Here is a 23444-nt window from a genome sequence, read left to right on the forward strand (position 1 = left end):
GGCAGAAGGGGGGCAGAGCAGCAAGATATATTGTTGTGTTCAGGGAGGGGTAGGTGTCATTTGGGGGTGACAAGACCTCTTCCAAGGTGCAACGGAAGAGCGGGGGCCATGTGGGGTTCTGCAGCCTGGGTCCTGTGGCAGCGACATCACAGGTCTGTGGTGTCCAGGCCAGCATTGGTGAAGGAGAGCTCCTGCTGTCCATCTGTGTCCACCTTCCTTCCTGACAGCACTGCACCCAGGGGTTCCGTTTCTAGCTCCACTGGACTGTGTAGGGGCTCCTTCTGTGGGGAGAAGGAGGGAAGGTGTGAAGGCAGAGACAAGATGGAGTGATTTCCTCAGTCCTTAGCGGAGTGGGCCTTCAAGCCCACGACAGGTGGCTCCTTTACAGGGGTCCCGCCTGTTCCTCCTAGGGCCTCAGTTTCCTGGCTGTGTCCCAGAGGTGGCGACAGCCCCTAGTGGTGCAGACACACTCAGGTGAAGGGGTGGGCCTGAAGGGGGTCTGTTCTGGCCTTTGCCCCAATCCACGGACAGAGGAGCACTTTGGTGTTCTTCCCAGTCCTGAATAACACCAGGCCCTGTGTCCTGGGCCGAGGAGCCAGTCCTGTCCACTACCTGCCACCTGCATCCCAAGGCAGGCCACCGTGCTGGGCACAGTCCGTCCGTGACCTAAAGTCCCCACCGGAGCCCCCTGGGGGAGGGATCACGTACCCCGCTTTACAGATGGCTGAGGCTCAGAGGGATCGCATGGCCAGGAAGAGGCAGAGCAGGGTTTGGATCACTGGTTGTTTTGACTCTAAAGCCTGTCCATCGCTGCCTCTGGTTGAATTTGGCATCTCCTTCTGCCACAGTCAGAGGGACACATCCCACCCGGGGTCCCACCTGTAGTTCATTATGGCACACACTCCCTAATTGGTTCTAATTGAACCAACTCGTCTACTGAACAAATGATGGCACTGCTGATTATTCGAGCCTACACCCTGCCAGCTTTCATATAAAGGGTACGAACAGAGGGAACCAGGTTTTTTAGCACTTGTGTCATGCCAGGTGGTTTTTTATACCCACTCAAACTTCATCCTCACAAAGTCCTGCGTGGTTAGTGTTCTCATCCCCATTTACAGATGAGAAAACTGAGAGCTAGAAGGAAGCCGCCCACCCAGAGTCACGGCGAATGAGTAGAAGAGCAAGGATTGGACCCCATTCCGAAGCCATGGGGCTTCCCGGGGCCTGGCGCAGGGACATGCCCATGTCATCAGCAGGTCCTTCAGCTCTGTCCTGAACCCCACCCCTTCAGAGAAGGACCCCAAGTCAGAAGCCCCAGGCACCCACTCATCCCCCATCTTGCCTTGGTTTTCTGCTTGTCCTTTTCCAGGTCCACAGAGTTGTCATCCAGGGAATTGAGGCTGTGGGGGAGATGGTGGGGCTCACATAGGTAGCAGCCCCAGTCCTCCCTGTCTGTGGCCAAGAACCACCATTGCCTCCATCACCACCACCACCGACCAGCCTGGCTGTGTGGGCCACTGCTCACCTCATGTGGTCTAGGTCACTGGAGGAGGATAGGGACTCGAAGTTCAGATCCTTTGTGGGGAGGTTCAGCATAGGGTTGGCCCTGGAGAGAAGGCCTGTTTAAGCAGTTGGGAGCCTCAGACACCGCACGGGACCTCTTACCCACCCTTTGACCCCCGCTCACCGCTCAGTGGTATACATGTTAGTCCCAGGGATGGCAGAAGCTGAGGGCATCACCCCTGCTGCTGTCCTCCGGGCCTCTTTGGCAGCCTTCATAGCCCGAAGCTTTCGGTGGTAGCTGTGGAGAACCAGGAGGAGGTGGGGCGCTACTCTCCCTGCACACCCACTGTGTGCCTAGTGCAGGCCCTGCGAGTGTGACTTCACAACAACCCTGGCAGGTGAGAGTGTTAGCTCTATGTACGGAGGGTACAAGTAGGAGCCGGAGATAGGATATGATTTGCCAAAGGCCACAGCTGGCCAGCGACAAGACCTGGAGTCAAATCCAGAGGTGGCTGCTGCCTCCAAATATATTGGAAAGGGGAAAAGAAGCAGTATTTATAAATGGATCGTAAGTGCCAGACATCCTGCTGGTTGCAAGATGCACACTGCTTCCTTGTGTGCTTTGAGGAATCTAGTGTTGTGCTCATTCTGCAGATGAGGAAACTGAGGCTTAGGGAGGGCGAGATGAGCTGTCCAAGTTGTCACGACAGGTCTCTGGGGATTAAATACAGGTATACCAGATGCCTACACCCAAGCTCTTTCTACCCACCATATGTCTTAGATGGTGGGAAAGGTGGGGTTGAAGATGGAAGGGGTGATGGGAGCAATACCTCTTCCGGGTGCACACAAGGGCCACAGTCATGATCACGATGACCAGCAGCAAAGCCACTCCCAGTCCTATGATGACACTGCTGAGCAGCTTTGGCAGGTCTGACTCCTGGCTCTCCTGGGAGCCCTGGAGAAGAAGCATGAGGGAGGTTGTGGGTTGACATTCCCCCTCCCAATGCCCCCATTGCCTCCACCATGCTGACACTCACCAGCACCACCAGCCCCAGCTGCAGCAGCCGCGTCAGGGAGTCCTGGTCATTCCGGATCATCCTGGCCACAGAGCCCCACTCAGGCCCGAGGGACATTGGCATCCCCCAGGCTTCCTGCTCACCCTCCTGCCCACCCCAAGGGCAGCCCCACTCACACACTCAGCTCATCAAGTGTCAGGGCAGACCCATTCGAGAAGACAAAATAGGCATCGAGGTAGGAACGGCCCCGGGCCCTGGAATGGGGCAGGGATGAAAAGTAAACAACCCAGAACCACCCAGCAGGTCCCTCATACTGCTGCTTCTTGTCCTCCAACCACTGGGACTGTGGGCACTCACCGAGTCATGGATTCTATGTCCTGAATGCTCACAACGTAGACAGTAGTCCTGGTGGCCTGAATGAGGGCCCTGCAAAGGGGGAAGATGTCGCAGAGGCATGGGGTAGGGGCCCTAGTACAGCCTGTGGCCAGTGGAATTAGGAATTGTGTTAATTAGAAAGGGGCGCCCTCTCTGGACAGCTTCATTGGCTAAGCAGGTAACACCTCTGCAAATCAGGCAAGGCAGCCCCTTCCTTTGGGGCTGGGTTTATGACTTAGCAAGCAGAATGCCCTTCTGCAGTGCACAGCCTTCACAACTGTACATGGCGGCCCTATTTAGGCCTCTCTCTACCCAGCCAACCCTAGGCTTCTAGGAGCATTGAGAAAGGAACTGCAGGTACAAGTACTGGATCAAAGACAGAGACAAAATCAGGGGTAGGCCAGGGACAGAATCGACATACATTCCATCCAGGTCCTGTCAGGGGTCAGACTCCCAGGCCCTGTTCTTCCCCACAGGCCCCTCTGGATGCCCCAGACCTACGCTGTAATCTCTTCCATGTTGGCGCCCACCTCCTCCTTGTTCATGGAGAACTGCAACCTTACACGGTAACTTTGGTCCACAGTGAAGAGCTACAGGAGGAAGGCATGGTGAAGATGAGGCACGAGGGACCTGGGAGCAGGCAGAGGGTACTAGAGGCAGGGCCAAACACTCACATTCAGGGTGATAATGGCTTCCTGAGCAGGACCCACAGAAGGTCTGTCCCGGGCCTCGACTGTCACTTGGTAGGTGCCTTGGAGGGTGGAATCGAGGTTGGTCACCAGCCTATTGGAGATGGAAGAGCACAGCTTGGTCTTGGGACCGAACTGAAGTCCTCTGGAACCTACTTATGTACCTGCTAGGATGAGGAACTCACTGTCTTGAAGCCCTCCCTTGGGTCCCCCCCCCGCCATCCAGGGGCTGCCCACAGTTACTCAATGTTGCCAATGAACACATTGGCCTCCAATGAGGTGGAGACCCGGAAGAAGCCCTGGAAAGGGGTCGTGGTCCCATCCTTGGCGATGAAATCCACTTGGAAGATGGAGAACAGGATGGCCCCGTTGTTCCCTGAGTCATCGTCTTTGGCCTGGGAGAAAGAGTGGATGGCACCTGGGAGCCAGGCTAGGCACCCCTCCACCCCCAGCAGGACTCAGCAGCTAAGATGTCCTGGGAGACTGGTCCCATTATCTCCATCAGCCTTCTCCAGGCCACGTCAACTAAGCAAACATTTTAGGCAATGTTCTTGCTCTGCAAATCCAGGTTTGGACAAGTCCCTGCTTCTGGCCCCCTAACTCATCAAGTCACTGCCCAAAGCCCTTCCCATGTGGAAATCCTGCCTTGCTTCCCCTCACCCACTGCCACACACACACACACACACACACACACACACACACACAAGCACAAGGACACTCAAATTTCCTGAGTAGCTACTGTGAGCCAGGCACCTTCCCTTAGATCCCTCATTTCAGTATTTACCGACATTGGTACAAATTCCCCTAGTAGGCCATGAAAGCGGAGGTGAGGGCACAAACATTCTTATTCATTCTACCGCCTTTAGAGAAAAATATACCAACATACAGACCATGAGCCTACTGTTCAGAACGAAGCCAACACTGGTGTTTATGTTTCAAAAAAGAGCCAATTTAAAGAAAACGGGTCAAAGTTATGGCCAGACTCATGACATTGGACTGCAACCGGCTGAAGATTTGAAGACTCTTTCAGGCTTGAAAGAACCTGGAGAGGGAGAATTACTATCCCCATTTTGTGAAAAGAAACCAGCGCTCTGAGAGAGACGCTGTGCTGCTGAAGGCCCAGCTCGAAGTAGGGAAGGTCAGGCCCAGCCATCTCCAACACCCGTGCGCTTTCCACAGCCCAGGGACTGGCACAGGCATACCACTCATCTGTTAACCCCAAGACTACTGCTGGGAACTGCCAGCTTCTTGCCCAGGAAGGAAACTGAGCTCCAGAAAGGCAGGCAGCTCCCCGGGTCGGTAAGAGGCCCGAGCAGGCCTGGTCCCCAGGGCTGTGTGGGAGGTCTCAGCCTTCTGTGAGGCGTGGCCGGCACCCTCTAACAAACACACCCACATCCAACACCATAAAAACGCTGAAAGTATGTTTATAATTTTACTCTGAAAATTACTTATCTCCAAGGAGCTCGTTTAATTTACAGTTGCTATGATTTCTCCGTATTGCTCAAGAATTCTGGCGTAGTGAAAAAAATCTGGCCTGCAAATGGTTTTTATGGTCATGAAAATTTTTATAAAAACTAAATAACAATTAATGGAGTTGAATCATATCAATCAGGCATGTGTTTGTTTCCATCCTGGGGTTTTCTCTTCATGTGTTGGAGCCAACAAATTTCCTCTCTAGTGTTAAAACATTTTAGGGGCAGCTGAAAGGCCTGAAGGCCTTGGTCCTGTGTCTCCTGGGGCTAACGTGATGGACAAAGGTGGGAGCCAAGGACTTACCTGGACAGAAGCCACCTGCTGGTTGGGCACCACAAGTTCTGGGATGATAACTACAAATGTGGACAAGAAAGGGTCAGTGGAGTCGGGGCCCGTGCCCACTTGTCTGAGGTGCTGACCACAAGCCCAGCTCAGAACTCATTCCCCCAAACTTTCCCTCGACCTCTTTGTCACCAGAAACCCCCATTACAATGGCCTCTGAGCCGTTAGTTAGCAGCTCATCCACCTCCCAGTGTGCAGATAATGAGGAAACTGAGGCCCAGAGAGGGAGGGAGGGACTGGCCCAGGGTCAGATATGAGTTGGGGCAGACCTGGGATAAAAACTCAGATCCCCCCTCCTTTTGAAATCCTGGGAAAGAGGCAGGATTGGGGAGCTTTCTTTCTTTCTAAGGGTCCACTTGGGGCCTGAGGAGGGTCTATGGGAGCTACCTAAAGGTAATTCTAGCAGAGTATGGAGGGAAAGGCTGACTGCTTACCAAAAGTCTTATTGTCAGGCAGAAAATAGGGTTTATTATCATTCGTGTCCTCGATGGTGATGGCGAGGCTTCCTAGAGGAACAAGGTTGGCTCGTTCTGGTCTCTAGGCAAAGGCCTGACCCAGAAAGCCTGGGCCTCAGGCACACTCCCAGCTGCCTCCCTCCATGCATCTCCCATTCTCAGCCCCCTCCCCTGCTTTTGACCTGAGGTGTCCACTCAGTCTCCTCTGGTCTTTGTGGCCAGGGTGTATCCTCCCCATACTTCAGAGAAGGTAAGCAAGTTGTCCAAGGTCATCCAGCAAGAGCGTCAGGCCAGGATTGAGCCCAGCCTGGATATGTCCCACCTGACCCCAACATTGTCCTGACACTTGCTAGCTGTGTAAGCTAGGTTATTGAACTGGCCGCTGTGTGCCTCAGTTTCCTCATCTATAAAATTAGATAGGGATCACCTACCCCACGGGTTGTGTGGGAATAACATAAGGAAATGCTTATAAGGTGCTTGGCATCGCTCTTGGCTATAGCAAGCTCTCAAAATATGCTAGCTCTTAATGTGGTTATTATTGCTACCATAATCAAAGGCAGGATACGAGCACTCTGAAGCGTGTTCCTTCCTTTACACTGCCTCACAGAATAATAGCATTATTATTTTACACGCGTGTTTTCTTTTAATCTGTACAGCCAACCTACTACCCAAGTCCACTTGACAGATGGGTAAACTGAGGCTAAAGGAGGTGTCACAACTTTCCCAGTGACACAGCTGATAAGGGCTGGAGCCAGAATTCAAACCCTGACCTTGTAGGTCCCAGCCCATGGCTGCTATGCCGCAGCCTGCCAGGCCACCTCACCATTGTCACTGTAGGCCTGGAAGCGGAGGTCCGTTGTGAGGTCACAGGCCCGCACGACTAGCGTGACCAGGTCACAGGTCTCATAGTCAATGGCCTCACTCTGATTGATGAACACAGAGCCATTGGCCGACACAGAGAACCAGCCACGGCACAGGCTGCCCACGTTGACCCCGGCCTTGGTGCAGATGACGTTCACAAGCTCTATCTCCAGCTGGGCCATGGTATCCACATCGCGAGCAACCACCTCAGCCACCAGGCCACGCTGAGAGCCATTCTCAGCCACACGGACGCCCCGGAGTGAGGCTGAGTCCAGAGTGGGCGGTTCATCATTCACATCCTCCACAGCCACAAGGATTTCTGCTGTGGCCTCTCTCCCATGGGGGTCTGGGTTCTCAGCACTCACTGTCAGATTGAAGAAGGGCTGTGTCTCGTAGTCCAGACTCACATCCGAGGGCAGCCGGAGGCGGCCCTCAGCCCACCCAGCCTCCAGCACCGAGCCTTGGAGCACGAAGTTGTTGGCACCACTCCCTGAAAGACTGAAGCTGATGCGGTTGTTGGCTTCCGTCTGATCCGCATCCCAGGCCTTCAGCACGCCCACCAGCTCTCCTGTGGGTGAGGGCAGAGTTCACAGGGACCCCTGGCCCAGGCATCGGCGGCTTCATCTGCTCTCACCTCCCTCAACTGCACCCTGGGGGGACCAGATGCCTCACTGGGCCCCAGCCCCAGTGCCTGGCCTGACCCAGGAAGGACTTACCTGGGTCCCTCTCCTTCACCGAGAAGGAATAGATGGACTGGTTGAAGACGGGCAGATTGTCATTGATGTCCTGTGGGCAGAGGTAGTTCTGAGCCCAGGGACCTCAGGAGCACCCACAGTTCGGCCTCCCCCGAGCCCATCTGAGAAATCGGTGCTTCCTCTGACCCAAGGCACAGAGGCTGTCAGCGTCTCCTCAGAGATCACCGTCCGCTTTGCAGATGAGAAAAGGGCCTTTGAGAGGACGGAGCTAGCCCAGAGCGCACACCTGGGGCTCACAGACCGGTCGCGGGACCTCTGAAGCTAGTTCTACGATTTCAGGGAGCCCCACCTCCTTCTTGTTTCTCTGACCACAGCTCAGAGGCACCTTAGACCCTGCCTTCCAGAAGGGTGGTTGAGTACCCCCATCAGTGTCCCTGCTGGCCCAGCTCGACTCCCCATCTCTTGGATTTATTGTGTTGGCACCAATGCCACTGTTTCCACAAAGGCCCCGCAGCCCAAGCTTTCCCTTGTCACGTCTTTTCTCCCGTCCCTCCTGCCCTCAGCCGACCTCAGGACACTCGCTCCTGTGCTCAGGCAGAGCTGAGTTCAGGGTACCTGCCAGGGCTTAGACCTGGTCCTGCCCCCAGATGCCCACTGTTTTCTGTTCTCACCTTCCTTCTCTGGCCCTGGCCACTCACACCTACAAATGCTACCACTGTTGTTACAGCACAGAGCTTCCTTCCCAAACACTGGTGTGTGTTGGGGGGGGGGGGGTGCCCTTGGCTTTTCCAGCCCTTCCCCGGGGTGGCCCACAAGTGTCTGCTTTTGCTTTCAGTTTTTTTTAAATAACGGTTCAACAGACATCTTTGAAAACAAAGCCATGTCCCCCTTAACTAGATGTATTTTCTGGGGGTGATTTCCCAGAATGGCATTGCTGGCTCAATGCACACGGCCAGCTGCCTCCGAAGTCGCAGGCGTCGCTAAGAGCACAGCTCTGAGTCAAATCCAGCTCCCCCTCGGCTTCACGCATGACTTTGACTTCTCTGGGCCTCAGTGTTTTCATTCTGCAAGATGGGTCGTAGTGCCCAGTCTAGGGGCTGTTATGAGGACTAGTTCATGGGTGTGAAAGGACCTACTTGCTCAGCTAATGCAATTCTGCTTGCTTCCTTCTTCGTGACCTACTTCACCCCAAGGACAGCTGAACAAGCTGGCAAGTCCTAATTTGGCTTCTGTTCCTCCATGTTCCCTGAGGTCTCACTCTGATCCTTGTAGGAGAGCAGTGCATCCCGACCCAGTGGGACACAGGGCTGCTCTGTGGGATGTTGCGGACTGTGCATCGCACAGCCCTAGGGGGCGCCAAACACATCACGGACATTGTAGAGGTGCACATTTGTTGCAACACTTTTCTGAAGGAAGGTGCCCTGTGGGCTGGTGGCGGCCTTAGAACCAGAGAGACTGGGTTCAAAACCCGATTCTGCGACCCTAGGCAAGCTACGCCACCTCTGTGCCTCAGTTTCTTGATCAGTAAAATGGTAATAACCATCCCTACCTTGCAGGGGCAGGTGTGACGGAAACCCCATAAATGCTGATTTTCATCCCTTCTCTTTACCCCGGAGCGGTGGTGAGGAGCTAGGAGAGTTTCAGGTAGAACTTTGTGAATGATAATTAGAGCCAATACAGTGAGTAGTTCCTGCCTTATCTGTGGGAGAAACGTTCCAGGAGCCCCAGAGGATGCCTTTAACGGCAGATGGTACCGAACCCTTATATGTACTGTGTTATTTCCTATACGTATGTACCTATGATAGGGTTTAATATATAAATCAGGCACAGAAAGAGATGAACAATAGCTGATAATACAATAGAACAATTATAACAATATACTGTGATAACTGATAATGCGAATGTGGTCTCTTTCTCTCTCTCAAAATAGCCTTTTGTCCTGTACTCATCCTTCTTCCTGTGAGGCTGTGAGATGATGAAATGCCCATGTGATGACATGAAGTGAGGTGGATGACATGGGCGTAGTGATGTAGCGGTGGGTAGCTACTGACCTCCTGATCATGTGTCAGAAGGGTCATCTGCTTTGGGGACGCTATTGACTGCGGGTCACTGGAACCGAGGAAAGCGAAACCGTGGATAAGGGGGGCCTGACTGTATTCACGGAGTACCTTCCTTGGGTCAGGCACTCTTCAAAGCCCTTTCCATTCACTAACTCACTTTAGGTTGTTTTTATCACCATTTTACAGATAAGGAACATGAAGGCACAGGGAGTTTGAGTGATTGCCTAAAGCCACACAACGGAGCCAGAATTCTAACCCAGGCAGCCTGGTTCCAGACCCCTCTTGCCCACCATACTGCAAAGGGCAGGAATGTGACTCAAGTTGGAGGGGGGGGTGCTGGCCGTACGCAATGAGCTCCCCAACACAGGGCCCACCCTGGCACCCCACCTACGGCCGAACCAGGCCTTACCTCCACGTTGATGGTGATATTGACTTCAGTGCTGAGGACAGGCACACCACAGTCAGCCACAAGCACGGTCAGCACAATTCGGCCCCCCAGGGCAGGCTCAATGGCCTCTCGGTCCAGGGGCCCCAGGTTTCTGAGGATCCCTTTATCAGGGTCCACTGAGAAGTTGTGGCTGTAGGGGCCAGGCAGCAGGCTGAAATGCAGATGGCTGTTGTTGGTGTCTGGCTGGTCGTTGTCATGAGCCTGTGCGGATAACCAGCATTGGGCCATCAGCTCCCAGATGCTCCCCAGCCCCCCTTCTGCAGCCTGTCCTCCCCCTCCAGCACTGGCACGCAAGGGCAATAATTAGGCCTAAAGCCAGTGGGACGCTGGCCAATCTCTCAGCCTCAGTCTCCCGTCAGAGGGTCAGAGCAACAGCTTGCAAGAGTTCTGAGGTCTTAAGCTCCTGATGTCAATCATTTGCCCCACAAATATTTCCTGCCTACCTACCGTGTGCCCAGCCCTGTTCTAGGCACTGGACAATCAAGAGCCATGATCAAGGCAATTCCCTCATGGAGCTGAAATTCTAGTGGAGAGGGGGCATGGGGGAGTATGTTATAGCTATTCAAAATTCAAAAACAGGGGTGCCTGGGTGGCTCAGTCGGTTAAGCGTCCGACTTTGGCTCAGGTCACGATCTCGCGGTTGGTGAGCCCAAACCCCGCATTGGGCTCTGCGCTGCCAGCTCGGAGCCTGGGGGCTGCTTCCGATACCGCGTCTCCCTCTCTCTCTGCCCCTCCCCTACTTGCTCTCCGTCTCTGTCTCTGTCTCTCTCTCAAAAATAAATAAACATTAAAAAACGAAAAAAGTAACAAAATTCAAAAACAAACAAGTAGGTGCGCCTGGGTGGCGCAGTCGGTTGAGCGTCCGACTTCAGCCAGGTCACTATCTTGCGGTCCGTGAGTTCGAGCCCCGCGTCGGGCTCTGGGCTGATGGCTCAGAGCCTGGAGCCTGTTTCTGATTCTGTGTCTCCCTCTCTCTCTGCCCCTCCCCCGTTCATGCTCTGTCTCTCTCTGTCCCAAAAATAAATAAACGTTGAAAAAAAAAATTAAAAAAAAAAAAACAAGTATAAAATAAGTGTGAAGTCCAACCAGTTTCTGATTTTCCCACAATGACTACTTCAGTGCTGTTGTTTTTTTTTTTTTAACCCGTTGATTCTTCCCCCAATTCGTGTGTGTACGTGTGTGTGTGTTCCTGTCCCGCCAGGGTCCTGAACACATGTGCTTGGTTTGCCTTCGGGGTGATCCAGCATGGAGAATGCATCAGGTTCCTTCAGCCCTTTGCGTATGCCTTCCCCTCACCCCAATGCCTTCTACGCCTCTCTGCCTGACTCCAGGCCAGGTTGGTGATTGCCCGGGGCCTCTACGTCCCCTGTGCTGTCTTTAACACAGCACGGGTGACACCCTTGGGTGACTCTCTGGCACCCTCCCCTAACTGAGAGGCGCCTGCAGAAATATGGTGGATTCATCTGAGAGGACCTGGGGCCCAGCAAAGGGGCTTTGAATCCAGGGCTGGGCTACTCTGACTTGGAAGCAAGTCTTCCTCCTTGCCCATCCCCCACCTTCAGCTCTTTCATCTCAGCTCCACTGGGACTTGGTTATTAAACGCCTCCTGTACAGGCAGCCAGAGATGTTTGCTCCAGAAGCCTGACCCTGTCTGTTCACCCCTCAGCACTTTGAATTTGGGCCAGCTAATTCACCAAGCGCTTCTCGGGGCTAACGCCGGGCACCGTGGTTACAGCAGCAGGTCTGAAATGCTCCTGCCCCAAGGAGCTCACAGAGCAGAGTGAGAAGTTATCAAGGAAAAAGAAGAAAAGGCTCAGGTTTCAGGGCAGAGAGGTCTGAGCTCTGGCTCCAGGGCTGCCTCTTACTCGCTGTGCAAGCCCCCAAAAGTCACTGAACTTCTCTGAGCCTCAGTTTTCTCCTTCTGTGAAATGGGGATCATTACAGCATCTGCTTCACAAGTCAGTCGAGACACCAGAGGTGGGAATGTGCCCTGGAAACCACACAGCCCCAGAAATACGAGAGCGTTCTGTGGCCACATGATTGTCATTCTGAGGACCTGGTTTCTTTCCCGCTTCTTACAAGACCCCCTTTCAGATGACTCAGGGGAGATGCTTGTCTCTGATGTTTCTTTGGAGCCAACAGTGGGTTTTTATCTCATAGACTCTGTGAACCTAGCCACTGATATTTCCTGTGTTGCGTTGGCCATCAGGGAGCTCAGAACTGAATTTTCAGCCCACTCTTAGCAATTGTGTGGCTCTGGGTTCTAACTTTACCTTTGTGCCCATTAGCAATACCATTCTTATTTTCTCTTTTTCCTTATTTCCCCCCATTTTTACCTTACTTTTAATCAAAATCACCTCAAGTCCCTTTTGGAATGAAACGGGGGCTGAAATTAAAAAGACCTATATGTTCTTGAGGGCTTGCTCTATGCTAGGCTTTACACTGAGCACTCTGAATGCATTATCTCATTATTCTCGAGTGGCCGCAATTGTCCTCATTTTCCAAAGAAGAGACGGAGGCCCGGAGAGACAGATTAACTTTCTCAAGACCACAGAGGAGAGCCCAGATTCCATCTCAGGGCTGGCATGACTACAGAGCCAGGCTTGGTCCCTTGTCCCTGTTCCACCTGCCAGGTCCAGGCCGGCTCGCACCTGGATGGTCACAAAGACATTGCCCTCCTCCTGGACAAAGATGTTGTAGGAGCCGGTGACCACAGGCGGGTTGTCATTGACATCCAGCAGGATGATATGCAGTGTGGTGGAGGTCGACATGTTCCCGCCGTCTGTGGCCTGCAGCGTGAGGTAGTACACAGCCTGCTTCTCACGGTCCAATAGCTCGCTGTTCCTCACTGTCACTGTCCCTGAGTCTGGATCCACCTCAAAGACGTCTGCCCTGCACAGGGTGGCCAGAGTGAGCAAACAAAAATGTAGGATGCCCACTCAAATTTGAATTTCAGGTAAGCAATGAAAAAATATTTCAGTATGTCCCAGGCAATATTTGCAATCTACTTATTCTAAACAAATTATTTGTCGTTAATCTGAAATTGGAATGTAACCTGGTATCCTATTTGTTACCCACCTACAATAGCCCCACTGTGAGGCAGAGAGGCGGGCCCGGGTCCCGCTCATCCACCTGCCCCCTGCCCATGCTGAGACCTTACCCGTTCCCCGGAAGCAGGCTGTAGGTGATGCGGCCCCCATCACCCGTGTCAGGGTCGAAGGCCTGTGAGCAGAGAGTTAGACAATGGGACACTGTTTGGAAATGATGTCACTCCCTGTCAGCTATGCAACTGATGGGGACAGGGCTGTCCTGCTTCTTGACACAAAGGGAGAACCCCTAACACACTGAGATTCACAAATAGACTCCCCACGCATATGTGTACACACTGGCTAGGACGTGATGACATCAGGTGACACAGAGACATGGCAGGGTCACGGTCCCCAGGTCTGCCCTTCTCCATGTCTCTCCTGGCCCAGCCCACTCAGGTCCCCGTCACTCACATGGATGCTGTTGGTGACCACAGTGCCGTCTGGACTGTTCTCCGAGACACTGAGGTTGTACAAGCTGTGGGTGAATGTGGGTCTGTGGTCATTAACATCCCTAATGTGGATGGTCACCAGGGCAACGGAGGAGTTTCCACTGACTGAATCAGTGGCCACGACCTGAAGACAAGGGAAGAGCAGCAGCATTGGGACCAGAGCACCCGTGGACCGCACTCCCCGGCACCCCAGAGCACCCCTCACCTGCACCAGCATCACTGTCTGCTTCTCGTAGTCCACCAGTGCGGGAGCTCTCACAAGCACCTGCACATCCATTGAGCCCGCCGCCCGCTCGGGGGAGACACTGAAGGCTTCGGCATCGGGGCCCCTCATGGACAGCAGGAAGGTGCCATTGCTGCCCTGTAGAGTTGGGCATATAGTAGAGCAGAGCCCCCACCTCCTACAATGCACCAACCTGTATCTTGCCTGTAATCCCTGCCCATAGGCTCCTGCCTCAGGAAGCCCAGACTTCTGAAGTCCCATAGGTGGGGCATTGGTGGGGGGCTCTCAAAACACTGAGGCAAGAGGGCCCTGGGGAAGCTGGGCTGTGCACTCCCTGCAAATGTGAGCTCATCGGAAGAAGACATCTCTAGGTGCCTGGACTCCTGGCTTGGGCTGGAGAGACAGAGCCTGGACACATTCCCCTCACTCCCAGGAGACGTTACTGAGTCTTGCTTACGAGCTCCCACTCAACATGCTCCACCACCCGTACCAACACCAAATACCAGTAATGCCCAACATCACCCCATTACCCATAGCACCCTCCATCCCACACCCCCTCCGCTCTACTCAACACCAACCACTAACTCAACACATCTCCCCACCCACCACCACCCAGTGCCGTCCTCCCCTCTACATTTTGTATCAACTCAATATCACCCAATACTACCAAATACCATCCATAGGTATTCCTTGCTCAACACCACCCCGCTCAACTTCCACTTAAGAATACTCTCCAACTTAGCACTCATTCAGATCACTTTGTGCTCAGCACTGCCATTTCCCCAATATCCAATACTGCCCAACACCCCTCAACTTCACCAACCACCCATCACCACCCCCTCCTCAACACCACTGAAAACTATACTCCATTCAACATTATGTAGTATCCGGTATTAACCTCCGCTCAACACTGCCTTTCTTTTCACCACCACCTAGCATTGCCCTGAGCACATGACTACCCATCAGCGTAACATAACCCAACATTTCCAAGTATCGCCCAATAACTCCAATTTCCTACCACTGTTCATGATCAGCACCAGCAACACCCACCACTCACCTCCCCACCTTGCATCTTAGTACCGCGTTCTATGGGTCAGTCTCCACCTCCCTCCCCCAGTCATCTCCCAGCATCACCCTCACCCAACCACCCCTTGTCTGGGTGCACCTGCCTTGTCTGGGTCGTACACGACCATGGTGAGGTCATCGATGGGGATGCGGGTGGAGGCATGCTCATCAACATAGCCAGTGAAGTTGACTTGGGTGTCTTGGGGGGTGAAGGTGCAGGCTGGGAGGCTGCAGTTGTAAAACTCGGGTTTGTGATCATTGACATCTGTCACCCTCAGCGTGACCCATATGCTCACCTTGGCATCTTGCCCGTAGATGTTTTGGTGCTTCTCGGTGGCCTGAGAACAGAGCAGAAGCCAAAGGGCAGCACTCAGAGAACAAAGGCTCAGAGAGAAGGGAGATTTAAGGCCAGAAGCTGAGAGTTGGGGTGCAAAAGGGGGCAGTGGAGCCCTCACTCACCGTGACCCGCACCTTCACCTCTTCATCCTCCTCCAGCAGCTGCTCACGGTCCAGGGAACCACTGACCGTGATCACCCCATCTGGCCTGATGTCAAACAAGCCGGGCCTTGTGGAGTCTAGTGACAGGCAGTAGGAGCTGCTGCTTCCAGTGGCTCTGGCAGAGCCCCCATCCCTCCCCCGGCCTGGGAACACCCCCATTCTCACTGGAAATGCTGTAGATCATCTGGGAATTGATGCCTCTGTCACTATCCACAGCCTCCACCTTCAGCACTGAGGTTCCCTGCGCAGAGAACCACCTGGTTCAATGGCCCAGACCCTTTCCTTGCCTCTTGGGCCCACCCAGGCCCCCTCCTTGTCCTCTAGCACACCTGGGGTGCATCCTCAGCCACAGAGGCTGAGTAAAACTCTCTGATAAATTGGGGGTCCAAGTCCGGCTGGTCGACCACAGAGATGGACAGGAAGACAGGCGAGGAGCACTGGGTGATGAGGCTGTTGTTGTATATGCCGCCTGAGTCCTGTGGGAGACAGGTCCCTGTGAGCCCGGGCCTCAGGTCACGGCACCCCTCCGTCTGTGCCCCCACTCACGCAGGCCTCCAGCTCCAGCTGATAGAAGGCACTTTTGTTGTTGTAGCTGAGGTTGCCATTGAGGATGATGGAGCCATTGGGCAAGATCCTGAAGAGATGCTGGCTGTCTCCAGTGCTAGGGATGACCTAAGGCAGAGCACAGTCAGGCCAGGCTCCCCTCTGAGAGACCTGGGTTCAAATCCTGCCTCTGGTCTTGACCAGTTCTGCCACTCTTACCAGGTCACATAACCTCTCTGAGCCTCAGTTTTCGCCTCTGGGAAATGAGCTCAGATATTTCATCGGTGGGTTGAGAGAAGGGTCAAATGAAGTAAAGTATGTGCTAGGCACATCATGGGCACTCAGTTAACAGGAGCTATCACTAGCAAACTTGTCTTCAGGAGAACTGAACACCCCTTGGACAAGACACTGAACATCTCCAGTCGGCCACCAGGCGGTGTGATATGAACTCAGCAAGGGCCCAGACAGTGCCCTGGGCAAGGAGGTGAGAAGGAGGGTCCTGTCCACAGCTTGGCCAAGTGAGGTCCAGCAGGGGCCAGCGAAAGGTTTGGGAGCTAGGGCTGGGCCACCACAAGAACACTGTCCTCAAGCCGACACTCAAGGTTCTTGCAGGTTGTGTGGGAGAGGCTGCCCCCTGGTGGCTATGAGGGGCAGTGGGCCCTATACTCCCAGGGACTTGCCAACGCTCACCGCCTGTATGGAGTACACCACGGCTCCTGCAGACTCCGTGTCCGGGTCCTTGGCCATCACAGAGAACACCAGGGAGCCGACGGGCAGGGTCTGTAATGAGGAACTCTAATCCATCCCCTCCATAACTGAGCACTCACTTCCCCTCCCTGAGCTTCAGTGTCCCCAGCTGTACCACAGGGATAATGTATTCCAGAGCCTGAAACCCAGTGTTCCCCTTTCCCTCCCACCTGGGCTGGGCCAACTGGGGGGGGGGGGAGGTAGGGAGGGGGGAAGGTTACCCCCTCTTCCTCTCCCCAACACCTCAGCTGGCTTCTGATTTGCAGAGCCCCTCAGGATAAGGATGAGCAATCATTCAGGAACCCAGGATGTGTCACTCCCCTGCTCAAACTTCCCATGGGCTCTCTGTAGCCTATAGCAGTATATTCCAGACAGCACCCTGCAAAGCTGGAAGGTTCTCTGGGGAGGCCTTTGCCAGCTGTGACCTGTCCACACCTTCACTATTTCCACAAAGTGGTCAAAGTGATTTTTGAAAATCATGAATCAGACCACATCACTCTTATGTTACAAACTCTCCAATGTTTCCCCCATTCTGTCCAGAATAAGGTCCAGACTGCCTCTATGGCCCTCTGAGGTCAGGCCACTGCTCACCTGTCTGACCTCACCTCCTCCTCACCTTCTACCCTCCGCTCACACCCGCTTCCTGGCTATCCCTAGAACACCCCAAATTCATTCCCAGCTCAAAGCCTTAGAATCTGCTGTCCCACTGACTGGACCATCCTTTTCCTGGAGCATCCCATGGCTGGCTCCTTCTTGCCAGGTAGGTCTCTGCTCACATGTCACCTACTCAGAAAAACGTTTCCTGGCCACTCAACCTAAACCAGCCCCCTTCCTGGTCACTTTCCTCCATTTTGTCTTGTTTCACGCTCTTCATAGAACTTAACACTGTCTAAAATAATCCTGCTTATTTAACGTTTCATTGATTATTATCAGTACTCTTCATTAGAATGTGAGCTACTGAGGGTGGTGACCAAGTCTGTCTTATTTACCAAATATTCTCAGCACCAAGGACACTGCCGGGTACATAGTAGGTGCTCCATCACAGTCAAATGGCTGCCTGGATTTCACTGGTCTTGTGTCTGGCCTAGAATGGGGTCCTACATCTTATCATCTTCAAAGCCACAGGGTAATGAAGATCCAGGAGTGATGTTGTATTTGCTGCTCAGGGACCATTGGGGAACCTCCTCCCACACAGGCAGTTCAAGTGGGGCTGTCCTCCCTTGCTAGAAGGGAGGGCTCATGTACAAACCTAGCCAATCAGAGCATTCCATACCTCTAGGTTCATGGGCACATGACCCAAAATGAGCCAATGAGATTCAGCTCTGGAGTTTTGGCCAGGACTATGGAGAAAGAGGCACTCTATGTTCAAGTTGCAAAGCCTAGAGTTTCAGAGAACACTTTTATCACCACAAGAGAGAATGGCCCCCTTGCCCAAAAATGGGGACAACAAGAGAAACAGAGCTGAGACATGGAAAGAAATCTCTTCTTGATCACATGGTTTGAGTACCTGAATCCAGCCATGCCTAAAGTTAGTGTACCTCTGAATTTTTCAGATACATGAGAAAACCAATTCCTTTAAAAAAAATTGCTTTCATAACTGAAATCATTCTAGTCCAGTCTGACTGATTAACATGTTGCTGTAACTATTGTTCATGGGGTTACATTCCCCTGGATTTGGTTCCTGCAGCTGCCCCTTCTAAGAGGTGCTTTTCCCTGATCTGGACCCCCTGCTGGCTGTCTCTTGTTCTTTGCACTCTAAGAACTTCTGGGATGCCCGCATCACACACACACACACACACACACACACACACCCATTAAGGCAGATGTTACCTCATTGATTTTGGTGGAGAAGCCAGTATTCTGGAAAACGGGAGCATTGTCATTTCTGTCCTCCACGATCACATGCATTTCCTTCTGCACCTGTAGGTAGGAAAGCCCAGGTGAGCCTGGAAAATGTGAGCGCTTGAGAAGACAGAGGGAGCAATGTCTGGGTTGGGAGTGCAAGTTGACTTCACCTCTCAGGCAATTAGGCAATATGTGGGATAATCTTGTATTCGATACAACGTCAAACACCAGAAAAGTTGCAAGTATAGTACAGAAAACTCCCAATACTCTTCATCTAGATTTACCCATTGTTTGATTTCTTGCTCTCCATGTGTTTACAGAACTATTTCAGAGTAAGTTGCAGACATAATTAGGTCATTTCTAAAACATCTAAAATGTGCCTGTCCTATTATAGGAATGGTCATTTTCGCTTGTTTGCCATAATTTGAAGCTGTGAACAAACCTAGGTGTCTATCAGAGGAGACCAGCTAACACAGTATGGTACGTCCCCACGCTGGAAAATACTACAAGAAACAGGTAGCTCGTGAGCAGACATGGGCAGAGCTCCAGAGCCAATTGCTGAGTGGACAGCACAGTTCAAGATAATAAATACAGTAAGATCCCACTTGGGTTTCAGAAAATGCACAAAAACAACAATCTTTCTTCCGTGGATGTATGTATATATCTACATACATACATACATACATACATGTGTGTATGTGTGTATGTGTGTGTGCGTGTAAATGCATAGTGAGGGGTGTGAAAGAGCAGTGACCGTGGACGCTTCCGCTGGGGTGGCTAGGGAAGTGTCATCCCAGGGACTTGAGCTTTAGTTGCAACTTTTGAGATGTTTACGAAGAGAGTATGTTCATGAATATCCAAGTCATTAAAGTGATTTTTTTTAATGGACAGAGTTTGCGGAATATGTTATGAAGACAAAATCCTCCACTTTCACAGACATAAGGCACAGTGGTTTAAGTGTGTGATTTAGAAACATGAGCACGGATACCAGCTTGTTCAGCCGAGGGAGTTGAAAGCAATCGGCTCAAAAGAGCTAAGGTAGGGAGGTATTTAGCACCTGTCTTTTATTACCATTTATATTAATATAAATTAATATAATTCATGTTATACTTATAAACAGCATATTTATATAACTAAATTAATAATAATATTAAAATCTTGGTAATATTGTGTGACCCAAAATGGGCAAGTATAATTTGGATGAAAATAAACATCAAATTCAGTTTTTGTTAACTAGGGCCCTCTCTGCTTGCTTGAGGTAGGGGACAGTCAGGAGTGGCCCTTGGTCCTCCACTCTCCGATCCCAGGACCACCCTGCCCTCCCTTCCCCCCTTCCAACTCACTGGGTTGTTGCGACCGTCGCTCACGGAGATAGTGATGGCGAACAGGTAGAGCGTCTGCAGCGGGCAGAGAGGAGAGTCCCTGAGGTGGACTCCTGCTCAGGGTGGGAGCACAGACAGGGCCCCCACCTCCCCGCCCCCCTCACGGGGCCCTCCCAGGCTGCTGCCCTTTACCTCGTAGTCCAGAGGGCTGGCCAGCTTCACTTCCCCAGTGGCTGGGGTGACACTGAAGAAGTAGGCAAATTGGCCACTAATCCCATAGGTCAGAGGGTCCTGGTCACGGTCCTGAGCTACCAACCAGAAGGCCTCGGCACCTGAAGGTGGGACAGAGAATGCCCACAGTCCATGGTCATTCCGGCGCTGGCCTAGCTGAGCTAGGCTAGGGGCCCTGTGTTCTCTGGGACCTCCCGGCCACCAGGGCTCTGCCCGCTGTGGTCATAAATGTCAGGTTTGGCTGTTGCTCCTCAGCACCCACTCTGTGGCCTTTTGATGACATCATGCTGATTTCCTCTACGGTGAGACCCCATCTGCACTGGCCACGGCAGGGTGGGCTGTTATCCAAGCATCTCCCTTTCCCCTGGCCCTGGGATTGCCTCCCTGGAATTGGTTGAGAAGAGACCAGAGATGACTGGAATGGAAGTATCTAGCTGCAGCTGCTGGGTGCATCCTAGACGAGGACCGCTGGAGTCCCTCTGGAGGTGCCTGGGCCTCCTCTAAGCTTTTCCTTCACCCGGAGACTGTGCCCCCAGAGCCTGCCAGAAACACCGTCTGCACAAATGAGCGTCTACTTGCTGGCCTCCCAGGAGCCCTGGCTCTTTCGTTGAGCCTCCGGAGGGCATGTCCCTGGGCAGAGCGGAGGCTCAGAGATAGCGGGGGACTTGAAAATCCCAAGGCCTTCAACTCTCCAGTCTAAAAGAAACTTTTTACAGATTCATCAAACCCTGCTCCAGGGCCTCATCTCCTTTATCACATCCAACCTCCGCTCAGCCACCTCCAGCATCAAAACTTACTCTCTCCTCAGCCACCCCCTCCCATTGTTGGACAAATGTCCATGAGCAAGGGCTTTCTCCATCTCACCAAAGTGTTTCCCTGTAACTCCCACCCACAGGTCCCCAAAGGCCATGAGCTGGGGTGCCCTTGGGCCCTTGCTACTTGTAGGGGACCCACAAGAATATTTCATTTCTGTCATAAAATATAATTTTCATATTTATTTTGGAGTAAGGGGCTCACAAAGGCAGAAGTGCCATGTGGCTCAGCGCCCAGCCTGAGGGCCTCAGGGACCCAGTCCTCCCCTTTGCCCATTCATTACAGCTTTTCAGAGACAAGCTCATCAGCGTGCCCCGGAGTCAGCTTTCTTTAGCCAAACGGTCCCAGCTCCTCCCACAACTTCTTGGACAGCTTGGTTACAGTCCCTCCCCCCAAGCCCCCTCTTCCAGGAAGACCACCAGACCACTGTTCTGCTAAAAAGATGTTAGTGTCTACTTTATTTTTCCTTGGTCGTGAGACACGCTGTCAATTTAATGACTGTTTTGGGGGGGGAGAAAAGTCACTCTGAGTTAGATGAGTATCTCAATTGTAAGACACATCCTGGTTCAATTACAGTGTAATAGGATGTGGCCCTTATGCCTAAGGAAATATGGGAGGTGAGCAGGTGGGTGTAAATCCTTATGTGTTTATATTTGTCCATGGGCATAGAAAGATGTATCAGTGGACAAATGCTCTTTAAATGCTCTTTTTTTTCAGGTTGACCTGAAAAAAGAAATTAAATATAAGAAATCAATAAAAGACATGTATTAGGTCTCTGTGTATAAGGAATTATATAGTTTGTCACTAAACGAAAATGGATATATTTAAAAATTTTTAATGTGTATTTATTTATTTTGAGGGGGGAGAGAGAGAGAAAGTGGGGGAGGGGCAGAGAGAGAGAGAGAAAGAGAAAGAGAATCCCAAGCAGGCTCCAGGCTATCAGCTCAGAGCCCGACAAAGGACTTGATCCCACAACCTGTGAGATCGTGACCTGAGCTGAAATCAAGAATTGGACACTTAACCGACTGAGTCTCCCAGGCACCCCTAAAATTGATACTTAAAACACCATAATTAGGGGCGCCTGGGTGGCGCAGTCAGTTAAGCGTCCGACTTCAGCCAGGTCACGATCTCGTGGTCCATGAGTTCGAGCCCTGCGTCAGGCTCTGGGCTGATGGCTTGGAGCCTGGAGCCTGTTTCCGATTCTGTGTCTCCCTCTCTCTCTGCCCCTCCCCCGTTCATGCTCTGTCTCTCTCTGTCCCCCCAAAAATAAATAAACGTTGAAAAAAAAATTTTTTTTAAATAAAACACCATAATTATATATTTTTAAAAAATTTGCCTGATGAAGCTAAACTATTGTATAGCGTTAGTGTCAGAAAAAGAGGTCCTGTGTGAGAGAGAAAGGACAGAGCGTGACCGAAGGGACGAGAAAGGGGACCTGGGAGTGTTGGCAACATCCTAGTTCCTGATCCAGTGGAGGTTACATGTGAATTCAATGCACTTTCCTGTACATATATTATACTTCAAAATAGAAAGTCTAGTTCGTGAGTTTGCGCCCTGTGTCGGGCTCTGAGCTGGCATTGTGGAGCCTGCTTGGGATTCTCTCTCTCTTTCTCCCTCTCTGTCTCAAAATAAAATTAAAAAAAAAAATAGAAAGTCTAAATGACATAGTTTTTAAAATCTGACTGAAAATACTTCCCATTGTAAGAGAGCTGTAGAATTTGTCTCAGGAAGAAGGAAATCATCCTTTACTTTAAAAGCCCAGGGAGGAGGCCTCCTGACTGTCGGTTAAGCGTCCGACTTCAGCTCAGGTCATGGTCTCTCGGTTCGTGGGTTCGAGCCCTGCGTCGGGCTCGGTGCTGACCGCTCGGAGCCTGGAACCTGCTTCGGATTCTGTGTCTCCCTCTCTCTGCCCCTCCTCCGCTTGCACTCTCTCTCTCAAAAATAAATAAACATTCAAAAAATTAAAAAAAAAAAAGTTCAGAGAAGAGCCATGTGGTTATAAAAGACCCTCATTTGGTATGGCTCAGGGAGGGAGGAGCACTGCTCTGAACAACGAAGGAATTAGTTTTCTGTTTCCAGGGAGGTTGCAGAGGGAGGAGTGTGCCACAGGGGAGGTGAGGAGAGACAGACAAGGGTCAGGTGAACTGACCAGGCTCCGAGTGGACACTTTTGTGACAACAGGGAGTGTGGCTTCCCGATTCATGCTGCAATTCCTGCTTTCTCCCCAAACCTTCAGTAGAGGCTGGAGCTGGCTGGAGGGGACCAGGGACTGGCCACGGAGAGGGAAGAAGGAACGAGAGGTGAGCCTCAAGCTCCAAAAGAACATCCACAGGAGGGGCCTCTGGAACTAGCATGGGGACTTGAGCTGTTTTGTTTAGACATTAAAGTCTTACCCCAGAGAATGGAGATCTTGAAGGCATTTGGGTTGTAACATCTGTGACATTTGTTTGAAGGTATGTATGTGTTTTATCTATGACCAAACAGCTATGAAAATATATGTAAATATCGTTCATGTTTACACATTACTTCTCTGTTGTACAGAGAACATTTATAAATATCAAATGGTTGGACACCAGCCCAGGCCTCCAGGGGACGTTGTGTCATCTCTGAGTGAAATGAGACTATTACCTCCCTTATCCTGGGCATTAAATTGTTACTAATATAACCCTGAATAGATCTCGCTGTCCTGGCAACCACACCCA

The 23444-nt window shown here is 52.0% G+C and overlaps 1 protein-coding gene across 3 annotated transcripts in view; it reads right to left on the reverse strand.

The window, feature by feature from the left end:
- Window positions 1-11: 11 nt before the first annotated feature.
- The window catches only part of CDHR2 (cadherin related family member 2), a 36138-nt gene continuing 12705 nt past the window's right edge, over window positions 12-23444 (reverse strand). The window contains exons 1-30 of one of the 3 annotated variants that reach the window (XM_045035050.1): window positions 20192-20628; window positions 19891-20030; window positions 19720-19773; window positions 18362-18451; window positions 16475-16564; window positions 15788-15913; window positions 15571-15717; window positions 15407-15482; window positions 15203-15318; window positions 14848-15081; window positions 13661-13816; window positions 13418-13579; window positions 13078-13139; window positions 12569-12809; window positions 9879-10118; window positions 7431-7500; window positions 6677-7282; window positions 5833-5904; window positions 5360-5409; window positions 3827-3978; window positions 3569-3677; window positions 3396-3484; window positions 2877-2945; window positions 2696-2773; window positions 2541-2601; window positions 2334-2458; window positions 1688-1801; window positions 1526-1606; window positions 1343-1400; window positions 12-281 (exon numbers count right to left, since the gene is read on the reverse strand). In XM_045035050.1, coding sequence (XP_044890985.1) covers window positions 147-281; window positions 1343-1400; window positions 1526-1606; window positions 1688-1801; window positions 2334-2458; window positions 2541-2601; window positions 2696-2773; window positions 2877-2945; window positions 3396-3484; window positions 3569-3677; window positions 3827-3978; window positions 5360-5409; window positions 5833-5904; window positions 6677-7282; window positions 7431-7500; window positions 9879-10118; window positions 12569-12809; window positions 13078-13139; window positions 13418-13579; window positions 13661-13816; window positions 14848-15081; window positions 15203-15318; window positions 15407-15482; window positions 15571-15717; window positions 15788-15913; window positions 16475-16564; window positions 18362-18451; window positions 19720-19773; window positions 19891-20030; window positions 20192-20243 — 3855 coding nt within the window. In that variant the 5' untranslated portion in view covers window positions 20244-20628 and the 3' untranslated portion in view covers window positions 12-146. Of the gene's footprint in view, window positions 282-1342; window positions 1401-1525; window positions 1607-1687; window positions 1802-2333; window positions 2459-2540; window positions 2602-2695; window positions 2774-2876; window positions 2946-3395; window positions 3485-3568; window positions 3678-3826; window positions 3979-5359; window positions 5410-5832; window positions 5905-6676; window positions 7283-7430; window positions 7501-9878; window positions 10119-12568; window positions 12810-13077; window positions 13140-13417; window positions 13580-13660; window positions 13817-14847; window positions 15082-15202; window positions 15319-15406; window positions 15483-15570; window positions 15718-15787; window positions 15914-16474; window positions 16565-18361; window positions 18452-19719; window positions 19774-19890; window positions 20031-20191; window positions 20629-23444 lie in introns of those variants that run through there. The other 2 variants (XM_019838400.3, XM_019838405.3) reach the window with 2 other exon arrangements.

This window comes from Felis catus, chromosome A1 (assembly GCF_018350175.1).
Source record: "Felis catus isolate Fca126 chromosome A1, F.catus_Fca126_mat1.0, whole genome shotgun sequence".
NCBI lineage: Eukaryota > Metazoa > Chordata > Mammalia > Carnivora > Felidae > Felis > Felis catus.